The sequence below is a fragment of the Marmota marmota genome, unplaced genomic scaffold, assembly GCF_001458135.2.
Source record: "Marmota marmota marmota unplaced genomic scaffold, marMar, whole genome shotgun sequence".
Lineage (NCBI taxonomy): Eukaryota > Metazoa > Chordata > Mammalia > Rodentia > Sciuridae > Marmota > Marmota marmota.
In genome coordinates this window covers 2,976,517-2,996,543 of record NW_025999897.1, presented here as the reverse complement: position 1 = coordinate 2,996,543, position 20,027 = coordinate 2,976,517, and the positions used below count along the sequence as shown (strand labels likewise).

The window sequence follows — 20,027 nt, the reverse complement described above, 5'->3', positions numbered from 1 at the left end:
GAGAAACACTATAGAGGCTTTTCTAGGCATCTTGTTGGACCTTCAACAGTCATGGTCATCTCTCTCCAGCTAGACTTTTGTTGGCGAGAGCAGTGACCCTTGCTGGTTGCCCCTGATGCTACTTGGTCCCCATGAAAACCAGTTCATCAGCAATCTCCTGCCAAGTCAAGAGTAGGAGGAGTTTTTGTTGACCCTGACCTCCACTCCAAGAGGTTTGGGGGACACATTGTGTCGGGGCTATGCCAGAGCTGTTTCCTCAGCTCATAGCCCGAGCTTCTGGCTGACAGGCTGCTGTGCCCTGCTCTTAGTCTTGGGGCAGAGTGCTTGGAATGCAGGAAGCACACTCATCGTCTTGTGAGGGCAGTGAATCGTTGCCCAGCAAGACTCAAACTCCAAGAGCATCAGCAATGTGGCACAGAGAGCTTGGGGGCCAGGCAGCTTCAGGACCACTTGGTGAAAGGCAGTGTCTCTGGGAAGGGCCACATTAGGACAGTGAGACAGTAATGACCCGGAGGTCTCCAAGCTCCAAGGGACAAGGTCCTTCTGATGCTGCACCTGCTGTGCTCAACTGTATTAAGCACTGCACCCATGTTTGCTAATACTGTCTTTGTGATATGTCTACAGAGATGTCGCACTACCCACCAGGAAGGCATTCCACATCCTTATGCAATATGAGAAAACCTAAAATGTCTCCAAGTGGTTGATGGAGGGTTGAAATTTGCCAGGGGTGGAAATGAAAAATAAATAAATAAATAAACTCTGCAGAGCAACTGCCACGATAAGAGGGAGATTGTTGGGTGGAAGTAAAAAGTTCAGGCCATTTTGCTGATTTGCAGGGGCAAATTTAGCTTCTCCGATCTGCCCTGGTATTTATTACTCTTCCCAGATCAAGTTGTATTACTCTGTTACCTTCGCATTATACTGAGCGTTCAAGAGGTAGCCAAGCCTTGTTCTATTACACTTTCATAAATCCTCACAAGAATTCTTATGAGGTTGTTCCTGTTTTACAGAGGAAGAGACTGAGGTTCAGAGTGGAGATATGACTTGCCCAGGATGGGTACATAGGAGAGCCAGCACCTCCACTTGAATTTGCCTGATCCCATATGTTCTTCACACCTCACGTGGCTGTAAATTCCAAGGAATAGACTATGAGCTGCAGGCCCTCCATCACTAAGTTACATTCAGGGCCAAAGCCACACCTTGGATTTACAGTCTATCTAGGCCATGAGAAGAAGATGCTAATTAAGTGAGTAAAGAAGCTATTTTAGTAACTTTTGCTGTGTATCAAATTACCTTGAAACCTAGTGGCATAAAACAACAAGTGTTTCATTTTGCTCTTGATTTGGGGGTCAGGAATTTGGGGAGTGCTCAGCTGGGCAGCTCTTACTTGTGATTTTTCATATAGTTTTTGTTGGATGTTGTCCAGGGCTGCAACTCATCCAGGCTAGATGTCCATCTAGGAAGACTTAATCTCATGACTCGCAGCTGGCTGTGGGCTGGAAGCTCCGCTGCACTGTCCACCAGGACATCTGCACCTAGCCTCAAAAACAGTTTCCCCACTAGAAACATTTTTCCCCAACAGGACAACTTTGTCTGACATTTTGGCATCGAGTGGGGAAGAGATCAAGGATCCTGCTAAACCACCTGCCACACACATGACAGCCCCCCGAGAAAAAGAACCATCCAGCCCCAAATGTCAATAGGGCTGCAGCCAAGAAGCACTATCCTAACGTGTGGGGACCTCAGGGGAGTGGGGTCTCTTACCACCAAGGCTGGCTTCCCCTTGGTGAGCATCCAAGAGTCAGGAGGAAGCTGCATCTCTTTTTATGACCCAGCCTCAGAAAGCCCATGCATGGCCTTCCTACTGTGGGCTTTAACATCAGTGCAGTTACAGACCTGCCACACTAAGGGCAGGACACACAGACCCCACTGCTTAATGGGGGAGTGTCAACCGCCATAGAAGATAACGGGGCAGCCTGGTGGGAAGGAGCAGGGTTACAGGACCACTGGAGACTCTGCTCTGATCACCAGCTCACCCTGCTGGCCAGTGGCCAGGCCAACACTGAGTCACTGAGCCAGCTCCCAAGAGCAGCTGCTGTCACTGGCTGCAAAGCTTTGTCAAGAATCCCGAACCCTTCATCAAAACACGATGGGGGTCTTTTGGGGCCCAGTGGGAGACTGGGATCAGGACATGTGAGTTTTTCCTCCATCCATCCTCCTCAGCGGTCCCATAGCTAGACTCTCCTGGGCACCCTTAACCTCACCTGCCTCGGAGCCCCTAAGCACTCTTTGAAACCCTTTTACTATTGGCTTGGGAGGGAAAATGTGCCATTAGTGATTTAATCTCCACAAGACATTTCTCCCTAATTGCCAGCCATGGATAATAATTAGCAACTGTTAATTTCTGATAATTAACAATCTAATACTTAGAGGTAATGGCACCGGGTAATCATCTTAAAACGCTCAAAGCTGTCGAGCTTCCGAGCCCCAGTTTTCCAAGAGTGACACTGCATTTTGGCGTCCCCAGCCCAGGATTTAGCCAGAGCCCTGCATTTATTGTTTGCAAGGGCAGTGGTTGCAGAATTAATGTCTCTAAACTTTAATTTAGTTTTATTTTCTAGCTATAGAAATAACGCATGTTCTTTTACAATCTTTATTGAGCACAGAAAAACATAAAGAGCATAAAATATACATAACCTTATTACCTGGAAGCATCTACCGTCAATATTTTGGTTTTATTTCTTCCCAGTCTGTGCATTTTTTTACGCAGCAGAGCTGATAGTAAATGATGGTTTTGCAGTCAGCTTTGTTCATTGAACATTAGAGGGTCAACATCTCTTCTTGGGGTGGCAACTAATAAAAAATGTCTGCCTTCGTCCCTTCAGAATAAAACAAATGAACATAGTCAAACAGGGAGGAGATTCACAGCATGGAGAAGCAGTGAGTTCCCCTGATTCTGTAGGAGCTAGGAATCCATTCCAACCACAGTGTCTCCAAAGGGCCTCCTGAAGGCCTTGGGTGGGAGAATGTGCAGACTCGCATGCACAATTACATAGGAAATTTTAAAAGACGGCATAGCCATTGAAAGGAAAGCGAGGAACGAGAGATGGGTAAGCAAGAAATGAAAGACAGAGACCAGGCAGAGATCCACACGAGAGTTTATTTTTCAGAGCTGACCAATAAAGGCCCTCTCTCTATAGGAGAGAGAGGCAAAACAGGCTTGCGTTCTGGGACTTCTATTGGAGAGGCTCAGGAATCAGAGCCAGGCAGGTCCTAACATGGGCCATTAAGGGTTGGGTTTGGTAGGAGGGAGTGGTGAGTCTTTCTCAGAAAGGCCCTTGGGCGGGAAAGCAAAACTTTTTCCTTAAAATGGTGGTTGTCACTTAAGATGGCCGTCCAGATGCTAAGCAAGAACCTTCTAGCCATGAAGTAAGGTATTAATAATGGTGGTGTTTCCAGAGAGGGACGTACAGGTAATGTTCATTTACTGTGTTGTTGTTACCGCTGTTGACCGGTGACGAGTCCTTGCTTCCCCAATGTTGAAGAATAACACCAAAGAAGCACGCCGAGGCAAGGTCAGAGTAGAAATTAGAAGTTTATTAAAGGACAGCAGAAAAGACTTCTCCCGGAGGAAGAAGGGGACCCAAGAGGTGGAATCCGTGGAAGGGATGTTGTCTCCCCTTTTTATAGTTCTTTCAGTGATGGAATGTAGGTGGGAAGGACCGAGGGGTGGGACACAGGTGGGCCAAAGAAGTAATCTGGTCAGGAAGGACTTCTGAGTCAGCACCTTTTTGCTGGGGGCTGTTCATTAACATTTCTTTGAGGTGGACTTTGGCCTAGGGCCTTTTCGGGACTTCCATGAGTTGTCCTGTGTTTTCCCTGAGTCATTCTCCGCATGGTCTCCATTTTAGATTTCACTCGATATTAGACCCGATTTATCTAACTACACTGACTACCTAACTTTAAATCTGGCTTCATTGTCATTCTCCGTGCACTCCAGAGAAAGAAGCACTGAATCAGTGCTCAAAATATTTACATTTTGCACCCTCATCCTTCCAAGTTGCAGGCTGAGTGATCTCAGGGACTCCTACCCTGGAACTTGAATGTCTTTGGTGTGGGTTAAGGGGAGTATGAGTCCTGCTTCCCTGCATGGTGGTTTTCTGAATCAGGAATGCTGAGTCATAGAGCACCACCATGACACGGATACCAGGGGATTTGCCGGATGACATCCAACTGGGAGTCCCAAAGTATCAAGCAACAGCCCTTATGTAACCCTGGGCCGTGCAAAAAAGAAATTTTTCCAAGTATGATGTCTTCTACATTTCCGGATTCCCTAAGCAACCTACCTTGGGTGTTTGTCCTTCACCCCACACTCCCTGAAGCCATTTATTTCTTCAGTAAACGATAGTGTTGTCTAGGGGCTGGGGCAGTAGCTCAGTGGTAGATCTCTTGCCTAGCATGTGTGAGGCCTTGATTTCAATCCTCAGTACCAAAAATAAATAAATAAAAGTATTGCATCCATTTACAACTAAAAAAACTTTTTTTTTAAAGAGAGAGAGAGGAGAGAGAGAGAGAGAGAGAGAGAGAGAGAGAGAGAGAAACTTTAGTATTTATTTATTTTTTTTTTAGTTCTCGGCGGACACAACATCCCTGTTTGTATGTGGTGCTGAGGATCGAACCCAGGCCGCACGCATGCCAGGCGAGCGCGCTACCGCTTGAGCCACATCCCCAGCCCTAAAAAAACTTTTAAAAATATATATATATGATGTCATCTGGGCAAGAATGTGGAATCAGACCGGGGTTTAAATCTGTGGTCCGCCATGCACCAACAGTGTCCTGTAGGCTACATAACATCTCTAAGCCCCAGTTTCCTCATCCACAAAGCAGGACCGGTACTCACTACTTCCAAGATTGCTTTGAGGTCCTGAGACACGTGATACATAGAGGACTCTGCACAGTAGCCTGGCACTCAATCCATGATATTATTTATTGACAAATAAATACAATGACACAATAGAAGCATAAAATATATCTGTATAATGAATAAGGTTGTTATTTTCACCCCATGTGGAGTTCTCTGGGAAGGTTTAAGACTTTGAGGGTTTTCCTCAGCACATTCCAGGCTTTGGGGTCTGCTGCTGCAGAGATTAGCAGGCAAGGTCACCTTCAACCTCTTCTTTTATGTCTTGCTTTTCTAGATTCAGATACAATCTCCTCTCTACTTCCATCCTTCCAAATCTCCAAGACCCAAATCTTTCTCAGCTCTCTGCCAAGCTTAACATTAAAATTGGCTGCTCAGCTTCTGCCAGGCAGCAGCTGTTGTATTTCAAGAGCTCTGATCTGTCTGCTCTGCAAGAAGCGGGGGCTTAGTCCATTGTTGCCTAATAATAAAACCCTGCACCAAGACTGTGCTTCTGATTTTTCAAAACAGTGACTTCTGCCATTGCAGTCAACCCCCCAGCAATTCTGTAGCGTGGACAGAGTAGGTCTTCTTATTCTTCATGGGGGCAACATGGTTCCTAGAGTGGGTTTCCCAGAACACGATGGAGATGCCATTCTGTGGTCAAATAAGTTTGGAAAATTCTAGATTTTGCAAAGCCAAACAGGCTTTCCAGCCTTTTACACAGTATGTAATGTGATTCTTCAAGAACTTGATGCAGTGCTTTGCAAGCTTCAAAACAAAAAAACAACTAGTTGGGCGCAGTGGCACATGCCTGTAATCCCAGCAGCTTGGGAGGCTGAGGCAGGAGAATTGTGAATTCAAAGCCAACCTCAGCAAAAGTGAGGCACTAAGCAACTCAGCAAGACCCTGTCTCTAAACAAAATACAAATAGGGCTGGGGATGTGGCTCAGTGGGTCAAGTACCCCTGAGTTCAATCCCCAGTACCAAAAAAAAAAAAACAACTCTATTGCTCAGACCGAAGCCCCTGAGTTACCTGGTGTCTTTATTCATGCTACTGCTCCTCATCTTGGCCTTCTCACCCTCCCTTCCCAGAGCCAACACCGTGCGGGCCAGCGTCCAGCCAGTGGCCGGAAAGATGAGCACCTGCGGGAGGAAGGCGCTGACCCTGCTGAGCAGCGTCTTTGCCGTCTGCGGCCTGGGCCTCCTGGGCATCGCCGTCAGCACCGACTACTGGCTGTACCTAGAGGAAGGCGTGGTCCTGCCCCAGAATCAGAGCACTGAGGTCAAGATGTCCCTGCACTCGGGCCTCTGGCGGGTCTGCTTCCTGGCAGGTAAGGGCACCAGCCCTCCCCCTGGGAAAACCTGCCCCAAGTGGTTCCTCCCGGGGAAGAGATGCTAGAAGGAGACAGTTGTCACAGAGAATCCCCACAAGCTCTGGACTGTGCTGGATGCAGTGACCGGGACCTGGTCCCAGCAGGGGAGCGGACTCTCCAGTGGATAATGGGTTGAGCAAGCCTCTCAGCTCCCAGGTCCCCTCCTGAGGCTCCGCCCTCCCATGCCCCGCCCCCAGGGCCGGCTGGGATGACCTGAGCAGGTGCTCTTGCACATCTCAGCTCCTCGAGCTGGGATCCTGTGTAACCCTCCAACACTGAAGCCAAGCTTGTTATGGCTTCCACTCTACAAATCACTCAGGAGCTTAAGTCAGCCTCCCCTAATTTGCAGGACAGGAAATACTAAGCGGTTTCTCTGTTCTTCTGTGACACAGGAAAAACCCAAAGCAGGTCCTTGGGGCCCTGCAGGGTGGTGCCGGTTTTGATCATACTTACCTACCTACCTACCTACCTGGGCCTCCCCTCAGCTCACCAGGGCTTCCCTGGCACCCTGCTCCAAGAGCTCTGCTCTTGATCTCCTTATCACTGCCCAGCTCCAGCCTGCACAAGAAAAGCATCCCCATGTCCTGCAAGAATGGCTGCAAGCCTGGGCTGGCTGGGACAGCCACAGAGTGGTCACTGGGCTTTTGCAAGTGAGGCTCTGTGACCTCTGTGTGGCGGGTGGATGGTGGTGGGATGGGATTCAGCAGGCCTGGCTTCCTGGTCACTTGTTGAGCCTCCCATTCTGACCTGATCTTCCACTGCCCCAGACCGTGTGGCGTCAGGCTCTACTTAAATCTGAAGCAGAATTTGAAGTCATCAGGACCTGTTCTGTGACACCCACACTCATGAATCTAAGCCAGCCGTGCACTCCCATCAGCCCCCTCCACCCAGAAGCAAGGAGACACAGTGGGGCGTTTGCCCAGTGTGGGGTTCCCAGTCCTGACCTCTTATCATGCAATTTGTGGTGCTCAGGACCATGCTCCAGAAGGATGTGATGTCAGAACATATCCCCACCCCGCCTGTGGGTCACCAGTGCGGGACCCTAGGGTTTGTATTCAGCTCATGTGCAAAGACACAGCAAGTCAAAGATCTTATGTGCTGCCGCAGTCCGATGCCAGGCGCCATCCTGACTTGTTTACAGACTCTAACAATGTGCATTTGGAAATACCACTTGAATGTACTAACCTCAAATCCATGTTCATGAAGAACCTAGAAATATAAGTAATTCTTGTCTCCTAGGTGAGGAGCGGGGACGCTGCTTTACCATAGAATATGTGATGCCCATGAACTCCCAGCTGACGTCCGAGTCCACAGTCAATGTTCTAAGTAGGTGTATTGATCTCTCTAACCTGGGCCACTGGCTACACAGAATAAAACAGGGCAAAAGGAAGTCAGGGTGACCGGCCTGTTCTCAAGAGCTAAGGGGCTTAACCTCAGCGTGTTGAGTTCACTAACACTTGCCCTGCAGACTAATTTTCCAGTGGTAGAGACAGGTTATTTCAGTCTCCAAGTCTTGTGACCCCAGCAATTGAGAGTTCATTCATACCCAGGAAACTAAAAGGGTCTCCCTGGACTACAAGGGGACTGACTTCATGACCTTGAGCTCACCAGAGTTACTTCTGATCCCATAGGGAGCTTGCAATGTTGCAAAACAACTTTGAAACAGTCATCTCTCCTATGTGAAGGAGCTTGGTTCCAGGGTCCCTCACAGATACAAAAATCTTATATAAAATGGAGTAGTACTTGCATATAACTTACACGCATTCCTCCTCAGACTTTAAATCATCTCTTTGAATCTTCAGTTGTTCAAATTCATGAAAGCCCATGGAAGGCCCATGGTACTAATCACCTGGAGTTAACATGGATTCCACAGGTTTAAGATCTCAGTTTCCAACAAGACTGTCCTTACTTCAGATGCCAGACACGTGATCAGAGGTCCCTAGGCAACCTGCACTTCTAGCCAATTTGGTACAAGTTTGAGGGTTCCTGTGGCTTCCAGAGTTCAACATTTTGCTAACATGGCTCACAGAACTCAAGCAAGTGCTATACTTCACATTACGATTTTATTATAAAAGATATAAATCAGGACCAGCCAAACAAAGAGACATACAGGACAAGGTCTGGCAGGGTCTCAAATGAAGATCTTCAGTGTCCTCTCCTGCTGAAATCAGAATGCATCACTGTCCTGAAACATGGATGTGTTCACCACCCAGGAAGCTCAACCGAGTTCTGGTGTCCAGAGTTTTTGTTGGATTTTATTAAGTAGACCCCATCCATTGAGTTAATGAACTCAATACCTAGCTCTTCCCTTCCTGTGGCTCAAAACCCCAACCCTCTAATCACGTGGATGCTCTTTCCAGGCCCCGTCCTGAGTCACCTGTTGGTATAAACTCAGGTGTACCTAGGGACCATCATGACTAACAAAGACACTCTGTCACTTAGGAAATTCTAAGGATTTGGATGCTATCTCTCAGGGAACTGGGAAAAAGATCAAAGTCTTTGGTACACAATAGAAATGCTCCCAAAAAGTAATTATAGGTTGAGGAAGACGGAGGCCAGTGACTTTTCCTGCACCATTCAGGGCAGCCCCTTGCACATGGAAATGGTGACTGTCGCTGAGAGAAGAAACAAGATGTCATGACCAGGTCCTTCCACAGCTACCATATGGCAGTCAGTGTAGACTCCGAGGAGGAAGTAGTTTATGCCCAGAGAAGACAGGCTCTGACTATGTTAGCACTTGAAGCCAGACCTTCTGGCTCTGTCTGCCTCAGGGACAAAAGCCCTACCAGCACTGGGCGGTCCCCAGGCCACCCCATGGGTCATGGCTCTAGGGACACATGCAGGGGTGCGGCTTGGAGGACCCTGGTTAGATACTACAGAACACTGTACTCGGGATGAGGAGTGTGGGTGAGACCGCTAGAGGCTGACAGGCTGCTCCTTCGTCCCTTTAACTAGAAATGATTCGCTCGGCCACACCATTCCCTCTGGTCAGCCTCTTCTTCATGTTCATCGGGTTTATCCTGAGCAACATCGGGCACATCCGTCCCCACAGGACAATACTGGCCTTTGTCTCTGGCATCTTCTTTATCCTCTCGGGTAAGTGGCAATTTTTTCCCTTTTTGTGCATTGGACTTTTGATGTTTAACTCCTGAATGGCTCTGCTGCAGGAAGTGCCGGTCATGGCTGTGGGTCAGCTCCTGGCACTGAAAACAGGACAAGTCAGTGAGCCCGGCAGAACTGAGTCAGGGCTGGAGAAGACTTCTGATGACCCCAGGCCCATCCACGACCTGGCAGAAAAGCAAAGAGGCTTTGGAGTGGGGGTGACCTGACAGGCTCTCCCTGGGGCAGACCTGGGCTGGGAACCCAGGTGTTGCCTCTCTAGCTCCCACCGAGGAGGAGGACCCCTGTTCCTGAAGCAGCTGGTGTTGTCATGTTTGGGCCTGAAAAATAAAACTGTCTGCCTTTGTATTTATGTCCCTTCACTCTCCAGCCCTCAGCTATCCTCAGGAGACTCTTGATGTCCTCTTCACTTGCCCATCACACCCCATGCCCTGGACCCACCAGGGGCCCTTCGCCATGGACCTGTCTTCCTGGACTGGCACCAGGTTGCACTTCAGTCCTTCATGGTACCTACCAGGCCTTATTCTGGGTGCTGGTCTCGCAGCCTGCAAAAAGGACTGCAGAGTGGAGATACAAACAAGTAGATGGAACTAGAACCCAGCCTAGAAAGGGCCATGATGGGAGCCAGCAAGGACTGCTGCAGAGCCCAGAGCAGAAGCCACAATTCAGGCCAAGGGTTGGTCAGAGAAGATGGCAGGAGAGCTGCAGGTGGATGGAGGATGACTTGGAAGTGAGTGGGAATTAGGCAAAGGAGTGAGGCTGGGTGGAAGGGGAAGAAGGTCTGGAGGGAAGAGAAAAGACGAAGCGTGGGGGGAATGGGATGGAATCATTACTCCTCGTGGTGGGTGCAGGAGTGATGGACGGTGCCGCAGAGAGAAAGGAGAAGGTCAAGTGTCATTTGGGAGGTAAACTCAAAAGGTCGAGGGGTAGACTTTCAAGGGCAGAGTCGAGGGTCAGTGCTTGGGCATGATTTCTTGCTTGGGCACTGAGTCGATGGAACAGCACAGCAGTGATCCAGGGATCACAGGAAAAAGAGATTTAGGCAAAGTTCATGAATTTCATGCGGGAAATGCTGAGTTTGAGATGTCCAGGTGACATCTAGAAGGCTGTTAGGGATGGAAATGGATGTGGTGACTCCCAGGGAGTGTGTGGAGAGAGGTGCACTCTTTCTCCCCTTCAGGGTGACTTGTACACTTTCATGGACACCTTTTCTTTTGAAAATAATGACTTGAGCCAAAAAGAAGTGACTCTCAGGGCATGCATTTTAGGTGCCTTGAACTTGTTGATTGGAGAGAGGAGGGTAGGAAGGAGAATATGAGGTGGAAGATGGGTGGGTGGTTTGAATGGTGTATGGATGGACAGGTGGACAGGAAGGAAAGAAGGAAGGAGCTCTTGTGCACCAGGCATTATGACTGCCATCTGACTCCCAAGTCACTTTAGGATCCCTTTTTCAATATTTTCTTGTCAATATAGCTTGGTAGCCAGGCGGCTGTCAGATTGCCTAATGACCAAAAACCATTCTTTTTCTTTCCTTCCATCCATCCACCCATGCATATGCCCAACCATTCTTTCTTCAATTTGTTCAACTATTCTTTACTCTACCCACCAACCCATCTGCCATTCTTCCATCTGTTAATCCAGTTTTCTGCCCTTCTATCCATCAACCCAACAAATATTTATGGAGCACCTGCAATATCACCAGCCCAACCTTCGCATGGTGATATTTCCTCCTATGCAGAGACATACAGATGCAGGTTTCAGCTCTTTACCCTTCCTGCTGTGAACCTCACATCGCCCAGGCTCTACAGTTGCTTTGGGACTCCTGAGATTTCGAGAGTGGGCCACAGAAATCTAGGATTGGGCGAGGCCACATGAAATTGTTTTGATAACAATAGAGAATGGCATGTGTGGACATTAATGATTCACACATGAGTTAGGTATTTAGAAAGGTTTGAATCACATCTATTTCACTCTAATATTCATCCTTTGAGATGCCCGAGTTTCGTATAATAATGTGAATAGAATTAAAACCCGAACAGCTCAACACAGAGTAATTAATTAGGTCTTGATTCAATTACAGTTACTAATTGATGAGACTGATGCCGGAGGCAGTCATTTACATAATGGCAGGAGGAGTTTGGGTCCCAGTGGCCTCCCAGTTAAATGCTGGCCAGAATCTGCACATACTGTTTTTAGTCTTTTGCCTAAAGATCTCAGATAGGCCTTGCCCTGTGCTCAGGTGGGCTGCACAGACCTCTGGCCACATCAGTAGATGCCACAGTGCTGTGCACCACCTGCTGCCGGAGAGAGGGATAAAGGCCTAGCATCCTGCTAAGGGAACCTATCTTCTTCTCAGTTTTGTAGAAGCCACTTGCTAGCTCAGGGTGTGCACCTCCATGTTGGTTCGCGTTAGTGTCACCTGGGGAGCTTTTAGAACAATACAGTGCCAGGGTTCCAGCCCAGGCCCAGCACATGAGAATGTCCAGGGCTGGGGCTCAGGCAGGTGTGTTTGGCAGATGTGAGCAGCTGGGGAAGGACCACCGGGCTTGGTCCCTGGCTCAGGAGGGTGGCTGGACAGGGAGCTTCCTGAGCTGCAGCTATCCACCACTATCTAGAAGGTGCTGGTCTAGACAGGATCCTCAGTAAGCAAGCTCCTGCTTGCCCTTGAACTCCAAAATGAATGCACTGTGATTAAAAGTCCAGCAGCTCTGTTCCTGATGAATGCCACATCAGCAAGCTCCTGGGCCTCTGTGCTGAGTGTCCCCTTCCCTCCCTTGTCTTCTCCCAGGCCTCTCTCTTGTGGTGGGCCTAGTGCTCTACATCTCCAGCATCAATGACGAGATGCTCAACAGGACCAAGGATGCAGAGACCTATTTCAACTACAAATACGGATGGTCATTTGCCTTTGCTGCCATCTCCTTCCTTTTAACAGAGGTAACCTGCCCACTGTGTCCCATGTCAGAATGGGCTGCCCTGCTGGGCTGGGAGAAGGAAGGCATTCCATAAGTATCCTGAAACACCAGCTTCATGACCCTTTTTCACATCTAGCATGTGCCACTCTCTGGCCTTCCCAGGGCTCCTCTATCTAGGGTGTCTCCAGGGCCCACTTCTGTCCCCACATCTACTGACCACCTTTCCTGAGGTCCCCCATGACTGTGTCCTGGGCAGACCCCAGCAGGGGGATCCCGGCCAGGCCTGAGCAGTGAGCTCTTCTCTCCTTCCTCCTCCCTGTAGAGTGCAGGGGTGATGTCTGTGTACCTGTTCATGAAGAGGTATACGGCCGAGGACATGTACAGGCCTCACCCTGGCTTCTACCGTCCACGTCTGAGTAACTGCTCCGATTACTCCGGCCAGTTCCTGCACCCAGATGCCTGGATCCGGGGCCGCAGCCCCTCCGACATCTCCAGCGACACCTCCCTTCAGATGAACAGCAACTACCCAGCCTTGCTCAAGTGCCCCGACTATGACCAGATGTCATCTTCTCCCTGCTGAACCCCCCAGCACCTTCCTGCCTGGACTGTGGACAGCCAGACAGCCCTTGCCCTCCTCCCCTGATGGTCCTTGAGCCCCAAGCCTGTGGTTGGCAAGCCCAGGCCACCCGCTGCTTAGCCCTGTTGTTTGACCACATTCTCTCCCTGCTTCTCCCAGAGTAGCTCACACCTCCCGTGGATGTCTGGAACCTGGAGCCAGGGAGCACACTGATTGGCTGAGAGCATAGGTGAAGCCCCGCCTCTGGGGTGCCAATCCCAGCAGTGGCTCAGCAGCGCCCCCTGCCCTGGAGAAGCTGGTGTTCTGGTTGTTATTGTACCCACACTCCCAACTCCACACCCGGCCAAGGCCAGTTCTGAGATGCTGAGTCCCTGAAGTAGCAACAGGACTAGAGTGCTTGCCACCTGGCCTGGCCTCACGTTCGTGACCTGGGCCATCCAGCCGAAAAATGACTCTGAGAGGGAGGTGTGGCTGGCTCTGAGAAGTGTCGCAGGCATTCCCCCTGAAATGCTGTCTCCTTTTTTTTTTTCTTGTCACACACCTCCCTCCACAAAACACACCTGCCTGCGGAACCCCACCACCCAGGTGATGGACCTTCCCTCCTCCCGTCCTCCAGAGCCCAGCAGCCCTGAACCCAGGCATTAAGGCTGGGTCTGAGGCCACGCTGATGAACTCACAAAGAGGTGTTTGGCAGCTGTCTTAATAGCATGGCCCCTTAATCACAGATTCAACAGGGGCCTTTAATGCCTTAACCCAAAGAGGGGACTCTGTCAATGAGAATTTGAGAATTCAGTTGGTCTGGGTCAGTAGTACCAGGTACTATGTCTGTTCCTGGAGGTACTGTCCCTGTGTACAAGGGCCATATTTCCCACTGAAGGCCCTACAGTCTAATCACATAGACAGGTGTCTATATCACCTAAGTATAAGGCAACTTTCAAAGGAGCTCCCTGGGATTTGGAGCTGGATTTGGTGACACCTGGCGCATTTGGAGCCTAACCAAGCCAGGCTCAGACTGCTCCAGCTGCCCCGCCCCAAGGGAGCCTGTGAACATACTCCTAGAACCCTAATATAGGTGAACATCTGACATAGTAGGCAAGTCAGGTGCTTCCAGAAGAACAGGTGGGGTGACACCTGTTTTCCTGGGGGGAACCCTAGCTAGGAGTCAGGAAACCTCTGTGAAGTTCCCAGGAGGAAAATGGCGGAGGAGCCACTGCCACCATGACCCACTCCGATCTCCAGGAGTTGGCTCATCTTGTACATTTTTTATTTTCAGGCTTTAGATAGAAAAACAATATCATGCTCTCCTCGCTGTGCATTTTTTGCCGTGTCTACTTTTCTCTTGGAGATGCCATTAGATACAGAGCCACTGTGGAGGGGTCTGGCACGAGGTACAGGAAGCCATCCCACAGGCGCCTGGGGAAAGGCAGCGTCTTATTCAACTCAGGCTGCCAGAAACCACCAAGACTGAGAGGCTCAAACAACAGAAGTTTACTTTCTCATGGTTCCCGAGACTGGAAGTCAAAGGTCAAGTTGTTGGCTGGATTGGTTTCTTCTAAGGCCTCCTGCTTGGCTTGCAAATGGCCTCCTTCTTGCTGTGACTCCCACAGTCTTCCTGCCCATGTGCCCCCGAGGTCTCTTGGTATGTCCAGATTCCCTGTTATAAACACACCAACCAATTAGATTAGGGTCCACCGCAATTAACTAGATGATCAATTTTAATTTGATCACCTACTTAAAGGTCCTGTCTCCAAACACAGTCATATTCTGAGGTCCTAGGGATTAGGGTTTCAATGTAAGAATTTGGGAGAGGGCATGACTTGGCCCTTAGCAGGCAGGTTGGTTCATAGCTGGATTATGCCATCTGCTTCAGCATGGTAGAGGGCAAAGAAGAGAAGCCAACCACTGACTCACCAGGGACCCTGGAGCAACCCCTCCTGCTCTGAGGAGCTTGGTGGAAATTGCTTCCAAGCCCATTCCCCATATACCCACCCACAACTCTAATGATTCAGTTCATTTTGCTTTGTGTGTGACTTTTCAACCCCTGTCTATCAACTGGTAGCAACCACAAGGCCCAGCTCCCATGCCATCGGCACCCTGTGATGATCCTCGTGTTCTTTGGTTACTGTGGGCAGAACAACGCCCAAGCCACTGTGCCACCCGTAGCAAAGGAGTCAGTCAGTGTGCTTGGAGGCAACGGGGAAGCACTTCCAAGCTGGACAATGGTTTAGATGCTGTCTACTCCAATTTTTGTCATTGTAATTAGCTCCTAAGATGTCCTTTTCTCTCTCTAAAAGACTCTTTCTCTGTCACCATGCCAGGCTTGTTTTTGTGCACACAGGAAAAAATAGAATCCACTCCTAAATATAAGCTGCTTTTTGACTGTGGCATGATTAGGATGGAACTTTACCAGACTGGAGGATGAGGGGCCACATCAAGGAGAGTCTGCAGGTTGCTTAGGGACAGGCCATGTTCTCCTCTCCTGGGGGTTGGGGCCACCAGTACTGTCTCATTTCCCATCTATAAATCAATCTCAGAACCAGAGCCTATTTTGTAAGTTTCTCCACAATCAAAAGATTTGTATGTCAAACATACAAGTAAAAAAAACTCAACTCAGAAATCATATATGATGCCAAAGTACTGTGGATTATATAAATAAATATGAATAAATATCATTCCCAGACGTCAAGAGGGAACCGTTCTGACTCTGGGTCCCTCCCACCTGAAGCTCCTGGCCCTCCTTCTTGCCTGATGGGTGAATCACAACATTGCCCTGCCCGACATCGCCAGATGAAGGGAGAGTTTTAGAGCAACACAGACCTGAAGAGGGAGAATCAGAGGCAATCCCTGGATATCACAGAGATGTCCCCAGAGGACCATATGTAAGAAGAGCCCCCTTAATGTTTGAGTGATTGTCCCTTTTCCCCAGATAAAGGTGATCTAGTGGAGCTCTCTGGGGAAACAGAACCAACAGGATGTCTATGTAGGAAGAAAGATGTATTTTAAGGAACTGGTTGGTGCAATTATGGAGGTTTGGCGAATCCAACCCAAATCTGATGGGTGAAGCTGACAAGCTGTGGCTGTAGTTCAAGTCAAGAGGCAGCTTGTGCAGAAGCTTCTTTGCCCAGGAGAACCCTGACTTTGTTCTATTCAGACCTTCGACTGATTGGATGAGGTCAATTCACATTATGGAGAATAACTTGCTCTTCGCAGTGTCACCGTTTAACTGATTTAAATGTTAATTGCGTCCATCCAAAATACACACAGAACCATCCAGAAAAATGTCGGATGAAATATCTGAGCCCTGTGACTCAGGCATATAGAATTAACCACTGTAAGTGGGAAAGGGGCAGAGGACAGAGAGGAAAGTGGTATTTCACCTTAAGGTCCTAGCAAATTGGCACACGGACCACTGAATGTGTACACCCGATGGGCAGGACACACAAGGCAGGTTTGTTACCCACACCGTGCACACTAATGTGACACTTGGGAAGTTGATTAGCCTTCAGGACACAGCACTGTGAGTAGGGAGTGGGCACAGGGGTGGATGAACCTGTGGCCTCTGCAAAACATGCCCGTTTTCCAGCAAGCAAAGGCCGGAACCCTGCTGGTGGTACCTGTGGGCCCAGCTTGATGGCTGCTGTCCCCTGGGGCATAGGAGAGGTGAGGCTCGGTGGCACCATGCAGATCCAGCAGTCCCCTTGGTAGTGGAGGTGGTGAACCATAGCCAGGCTACAACCCCAGAACCCCCACCCCCTGGAACTGTGCACCCCCAGAGGTGACTGCCTTTGCAATTGGGTTCCAGGTGTGCAGCGAGTGATGGGAAATGGGCGGGTACCCAGGACCCATGTCTCCCAGGACAGGGGCTGGGGCCACAATCACTGGTTCCCTCAGAGCGAAGGTCTCTGGATTCTCTCGTCCCTGCGCTGGGATCCTATACCTGTGCTCTGTCACCTTGTACAGATCACACCGTCCCTGGCCTGCCTCAGCTCTCTGATGTGTAAGGAGAACCAGCACGCCCTGTGCACCTGCTCAAGGGCTGATTCTCTGTCTGGGTGGCCCCACCCTAAGGATTTTCACACAAGGGACCTTTTCCCTGCTAGTTCCAGGGAAGCAGTGGTCCGTATACAGAGTCCTAATTTCCTGGGGACCTCAGCTTTTTCATTCCTATAATGAGGGGAGGTGGCTAAAGTCATCTCTCGGCTCTGCTTCCAGCTCTGTCCCAACTCTAAAGATGAGATTTACAGGCAAAACTCAACCAAACTCAAGCAATGAGCCCCAGCCCCGGCCCCCAACCAGAAGCACCCAGATGATATCCTAATGATATGAAATTTAGATATCAGACAATGGGGGAGCCCCAGAGAACAAGATGGTGTCATGGGAGGCACATGTCAGGCCACTGCAGGAGGAAGGGTGGAGAGAGGAGAAGCAGCAGAATTCACTGTCCTTCCTCCCAGAATTCACTGTCCCAGAATTCACTGTTCCCAGCTGCAGGGGGGAGGGTACAAGGGGTGCTTCCAGCCCACCATCTGCTCTCCTGGATAATGCTCTGGGGACGGGGCCCTGGGTCAGCCAACTCCTAAAGTTCAAAATCGAGAGGCACCACTCTCAGGCTAAGTGAAGGGCAGAAAGATGCTTCCCGGGTGCTGTTCCCAGGTGACTGCGCTCAAACCCAGAGCAAATGCTCCAGCCACTCCCTCTGAGCAAATTGCTAGAATGCTCTGAGCCTCAGTTTCTCCATCCACAGGACGGGCAGCACCCCCAGGCTCTCTTCCCTGGGAAGGAGAAGAAGTAGTAGCCATATTGAAAACTTAGATGGGGATTCTTGTGGTGCCCGGTGGAGAAGACAGGCTGACTCGTGGCTGTGTGGGCTCAGAGTCTCCATGACTGAGCCAAGCTCTGCTGGCCTGTCATGTCCCAGCCCTACTCTTCTAACTCCTCACCCTGCTCATGGCCTAGGAGGAACTTTCTTTACACACCCCACACCCCTCCTCGCCATTAGAAAGAGCAGTTTTGGGGGAAAGCTGACCCCCCAGGGCCCACTGATCTGGCTTTGGCCATTGTTCTCCCAGCCCAGGGATTCTGATGTTGTCCCTGGGTCACCACCTGTATCCCAGGTGATATCAAAGCATGACATCATGCTCTAAGCCTCAGGGATTGGATTCCAGACACCTGGATGTTTTCAAAGGCCCCCAGATGATTTTAATGTGAAGCCAGGGTTGAGAACCACCAGCTTGGACCTACTGGGCTCTCTCACTGGAGCCGAAGACAAAGCCATCTTCCCCTGAGTCTAGTTGGGGAGGAGTAGCTTCCCAAACAAAATATAGAAAAGGAAGAAAATGGTGCTGAGTGGGCAGTCAGGGAGTCTGAAGCCCCCGCATCCTCCTTGCTCCCTCCCAGCCTGTGCAGCCAGCCCCACCTTCCAGGTACCTTGGGCTCAAGTCCATGCCAGCCTGTCTGCTCCTGAGCCCTTTGCCCCATGAGCTGGTATTCACTGGGCTGCAGCAACCGCCTGACCTTGAGAACCAGGAGGGCAGTGCTCGGGTTTCTGGAGCCAGGGTGTTCCCTCCCAATGTCAGGACCAAGGGTAGACTTCTGGATTCCCTGAGCAGGACCCCATGAATCTTCAGAAAATGGCCGTGCAGTCTCAGGGCTCCAGCAATAAAGTGTAGGCCCATCTTCATCTCTGGCCTTTGAATAATTCATTTTGCAATCGCAAAAAAGAGCAAAGCTTGAGGGCTTTGGAGTTTTCTGACCAGACAATAAAAAGACCACGTATCGCATTTTCACAGCCGACTGAATGAAGGTCAATTTCTGTTTTAAATTCGCTTACACTTATACACCTCCCCTTTTCAGATACAGTACAATCTGTGTGGAAACACTACGAAGTCTATTTTTTAAAAAATCCAAACACTATGTACAATGCAAAGTCTCCTCAGATTGCTATTTTTTAAAAATATTTATTTCCCAGTTTTTTTTAGGTGGACACAATATCTTTATTTTACATTTATGTGGTGCTGAGGATCAAACCCAGTGCCTCACACATGCTAGGCGAGCACCCTACCACTGAGCCACAGTCCCAGCCCCAACGGATTGTTATTTTTATTAACAAAATTATGAAGAGACTCAATTTCAATAGGCCCAACAAGAGGCTCCAGGTGGGTGTCATCTGTGAAAGCCACAGATGCCTTAAGTGATCAAGGATGGAGGGGCCCCAAAATGGCAGCTCATAGACTTAGGACTCATCCAAGAACAAATCCACCATCTTGAATCCAGGCACAGTCTCCTGTCGGTTTAGACACCAGACTTCAGCTTCAGCTCCCACAGAAGGGCCTCACCAAATATCATCATCACCAGCACACACACACACACACACACACACACACACACACACACACACCTTATCAGAGTGCTTGACACCTTGTAGGTGTTTTGTAAGCATTATTTCCCTTAACTCTCTTAATCTGGTACACTAAAGGATCCTGAGACCTAAAGAGGTTTAGGGACTCACTCAAGGTCACACAACCAGTCACATTTGCATTGCTCTACAAGTTCTATTTCGAGTGCATCCCCAAGAACTAGGTACCAATAGTTCTAAATCCCAACATGGCAAATTCGTCTCTCCCACAGTCAGATAAACTCACCACACTCTCACTTGCTAATGACTGGAAAAGAGTCCCCAAGCATGGACTGGTTAGTGAGTGTGTGACCCAGGGTCATCTGGTACTTCCCAACAAGCTGACTCCAAGGAAAGTGCTGGAAAAATCAGGCTCAGATTCTGGAGACAAGCTTTTGTCTAATTCTGGCTTCCACATTCCATTTTCCCAGATCCATCCCAGGGCGCCATGAAACAAACAGCCAGTAGGAGAGCTTGGTGGCTGTGAGGGGTACAAAGAAAAACAAGTGTAGTGAGGATAAACTTTGCTCTCCCCTACTGAAAAGTGAAAGTGCCACCAAATAAAATCTGACTTGGAGCTCAGATGGGCGGTAAGAAATTCAGGTTCTCAAGGGTTGCCCAGGAATCCAATGGGATGGGAGTGACAGCAGCTATTAAGTGGCTAGACACCCATCGTCCAGCACAGTGAGATGCCAGGGGCCTCACACTGGCAGGACCTTGATGCCTGATGTCCAGTGTCCTCAGGAAT

General features: G+C 49.5%; 1 protein-coding gene and 1 long non-coding RNA gene across 2 annotated transcripts; one reads left to right on the top strand and one right to left on the bottom strand.

The window, feature by feature from the left end:
- Window positions 1–1,014: 1,014 nt before the first annotated feature.
- Window positions 1,015–14,200, top strand: Cacng5 (calcium voltage-gated channel auxiliary subunit gamma 5). Its single transcript, XM_015504840.2, has 6 exons — window positions 1,015–1,246; window positions 5,996–6,234; window positions 7,516–7,602; window positions 9,232–9,372; window positions 12,185–12,330; window positions 12,631–14,200. Exons 1-6 carry the CDS (start codon window positions 1,149–1,151, stop codon window positions 12,886–12,888), a joined length of 969 nt encoding a protein of 322 aa, XP_015360326.2. The 5' UTR covers window positions 1,015–1,148; the 3' UTR covers window positions 12,889–14,200.
- A 12-nt stretch (window positions 14,201–14,212) lies between these two features.
- LOC125615086 lies at window positions 14,213–18,783 on the bottom strand. The gene is made up of 2 exons (XR_007345642.1): window positions 18,313–18,783; window positions 14,213–14,539 (listed from the first exon to the last, which is right to left on the bottom strand). It is a non-coding gene; the product is annotated as an uncharacterized LOC125615086 (long non-coding RNA).
- Window positions 18,784–20,027: the final 1,244 nt, after the last annotated feature.

Bases quoted from the DNA above. Each gene is read 5' to 3' on its own strand.
- Cacng5 (XM_015504840.2), top strand. From the start codon at position 1,149: ATGAGCTGCAGGCCCTCCATCACTAAGTTACATTCAGGGCCAAAGCCA. The intron at 1,247-5,995 runs GTGAGTAAAGAA...CTCCCTTCCCAG, and splicing joins GAGAAGAAGATGCTAATTAA to AGCCAACACCGTGCGGGCCA. The intron at 9,373-12,184 runs GTAAGTGGCAAT...GTCTTCTCCCAG, and splicing joins CATCTTCTTTATCCTCTCGG to GCCTCTCTCTTGTGGTGGGC.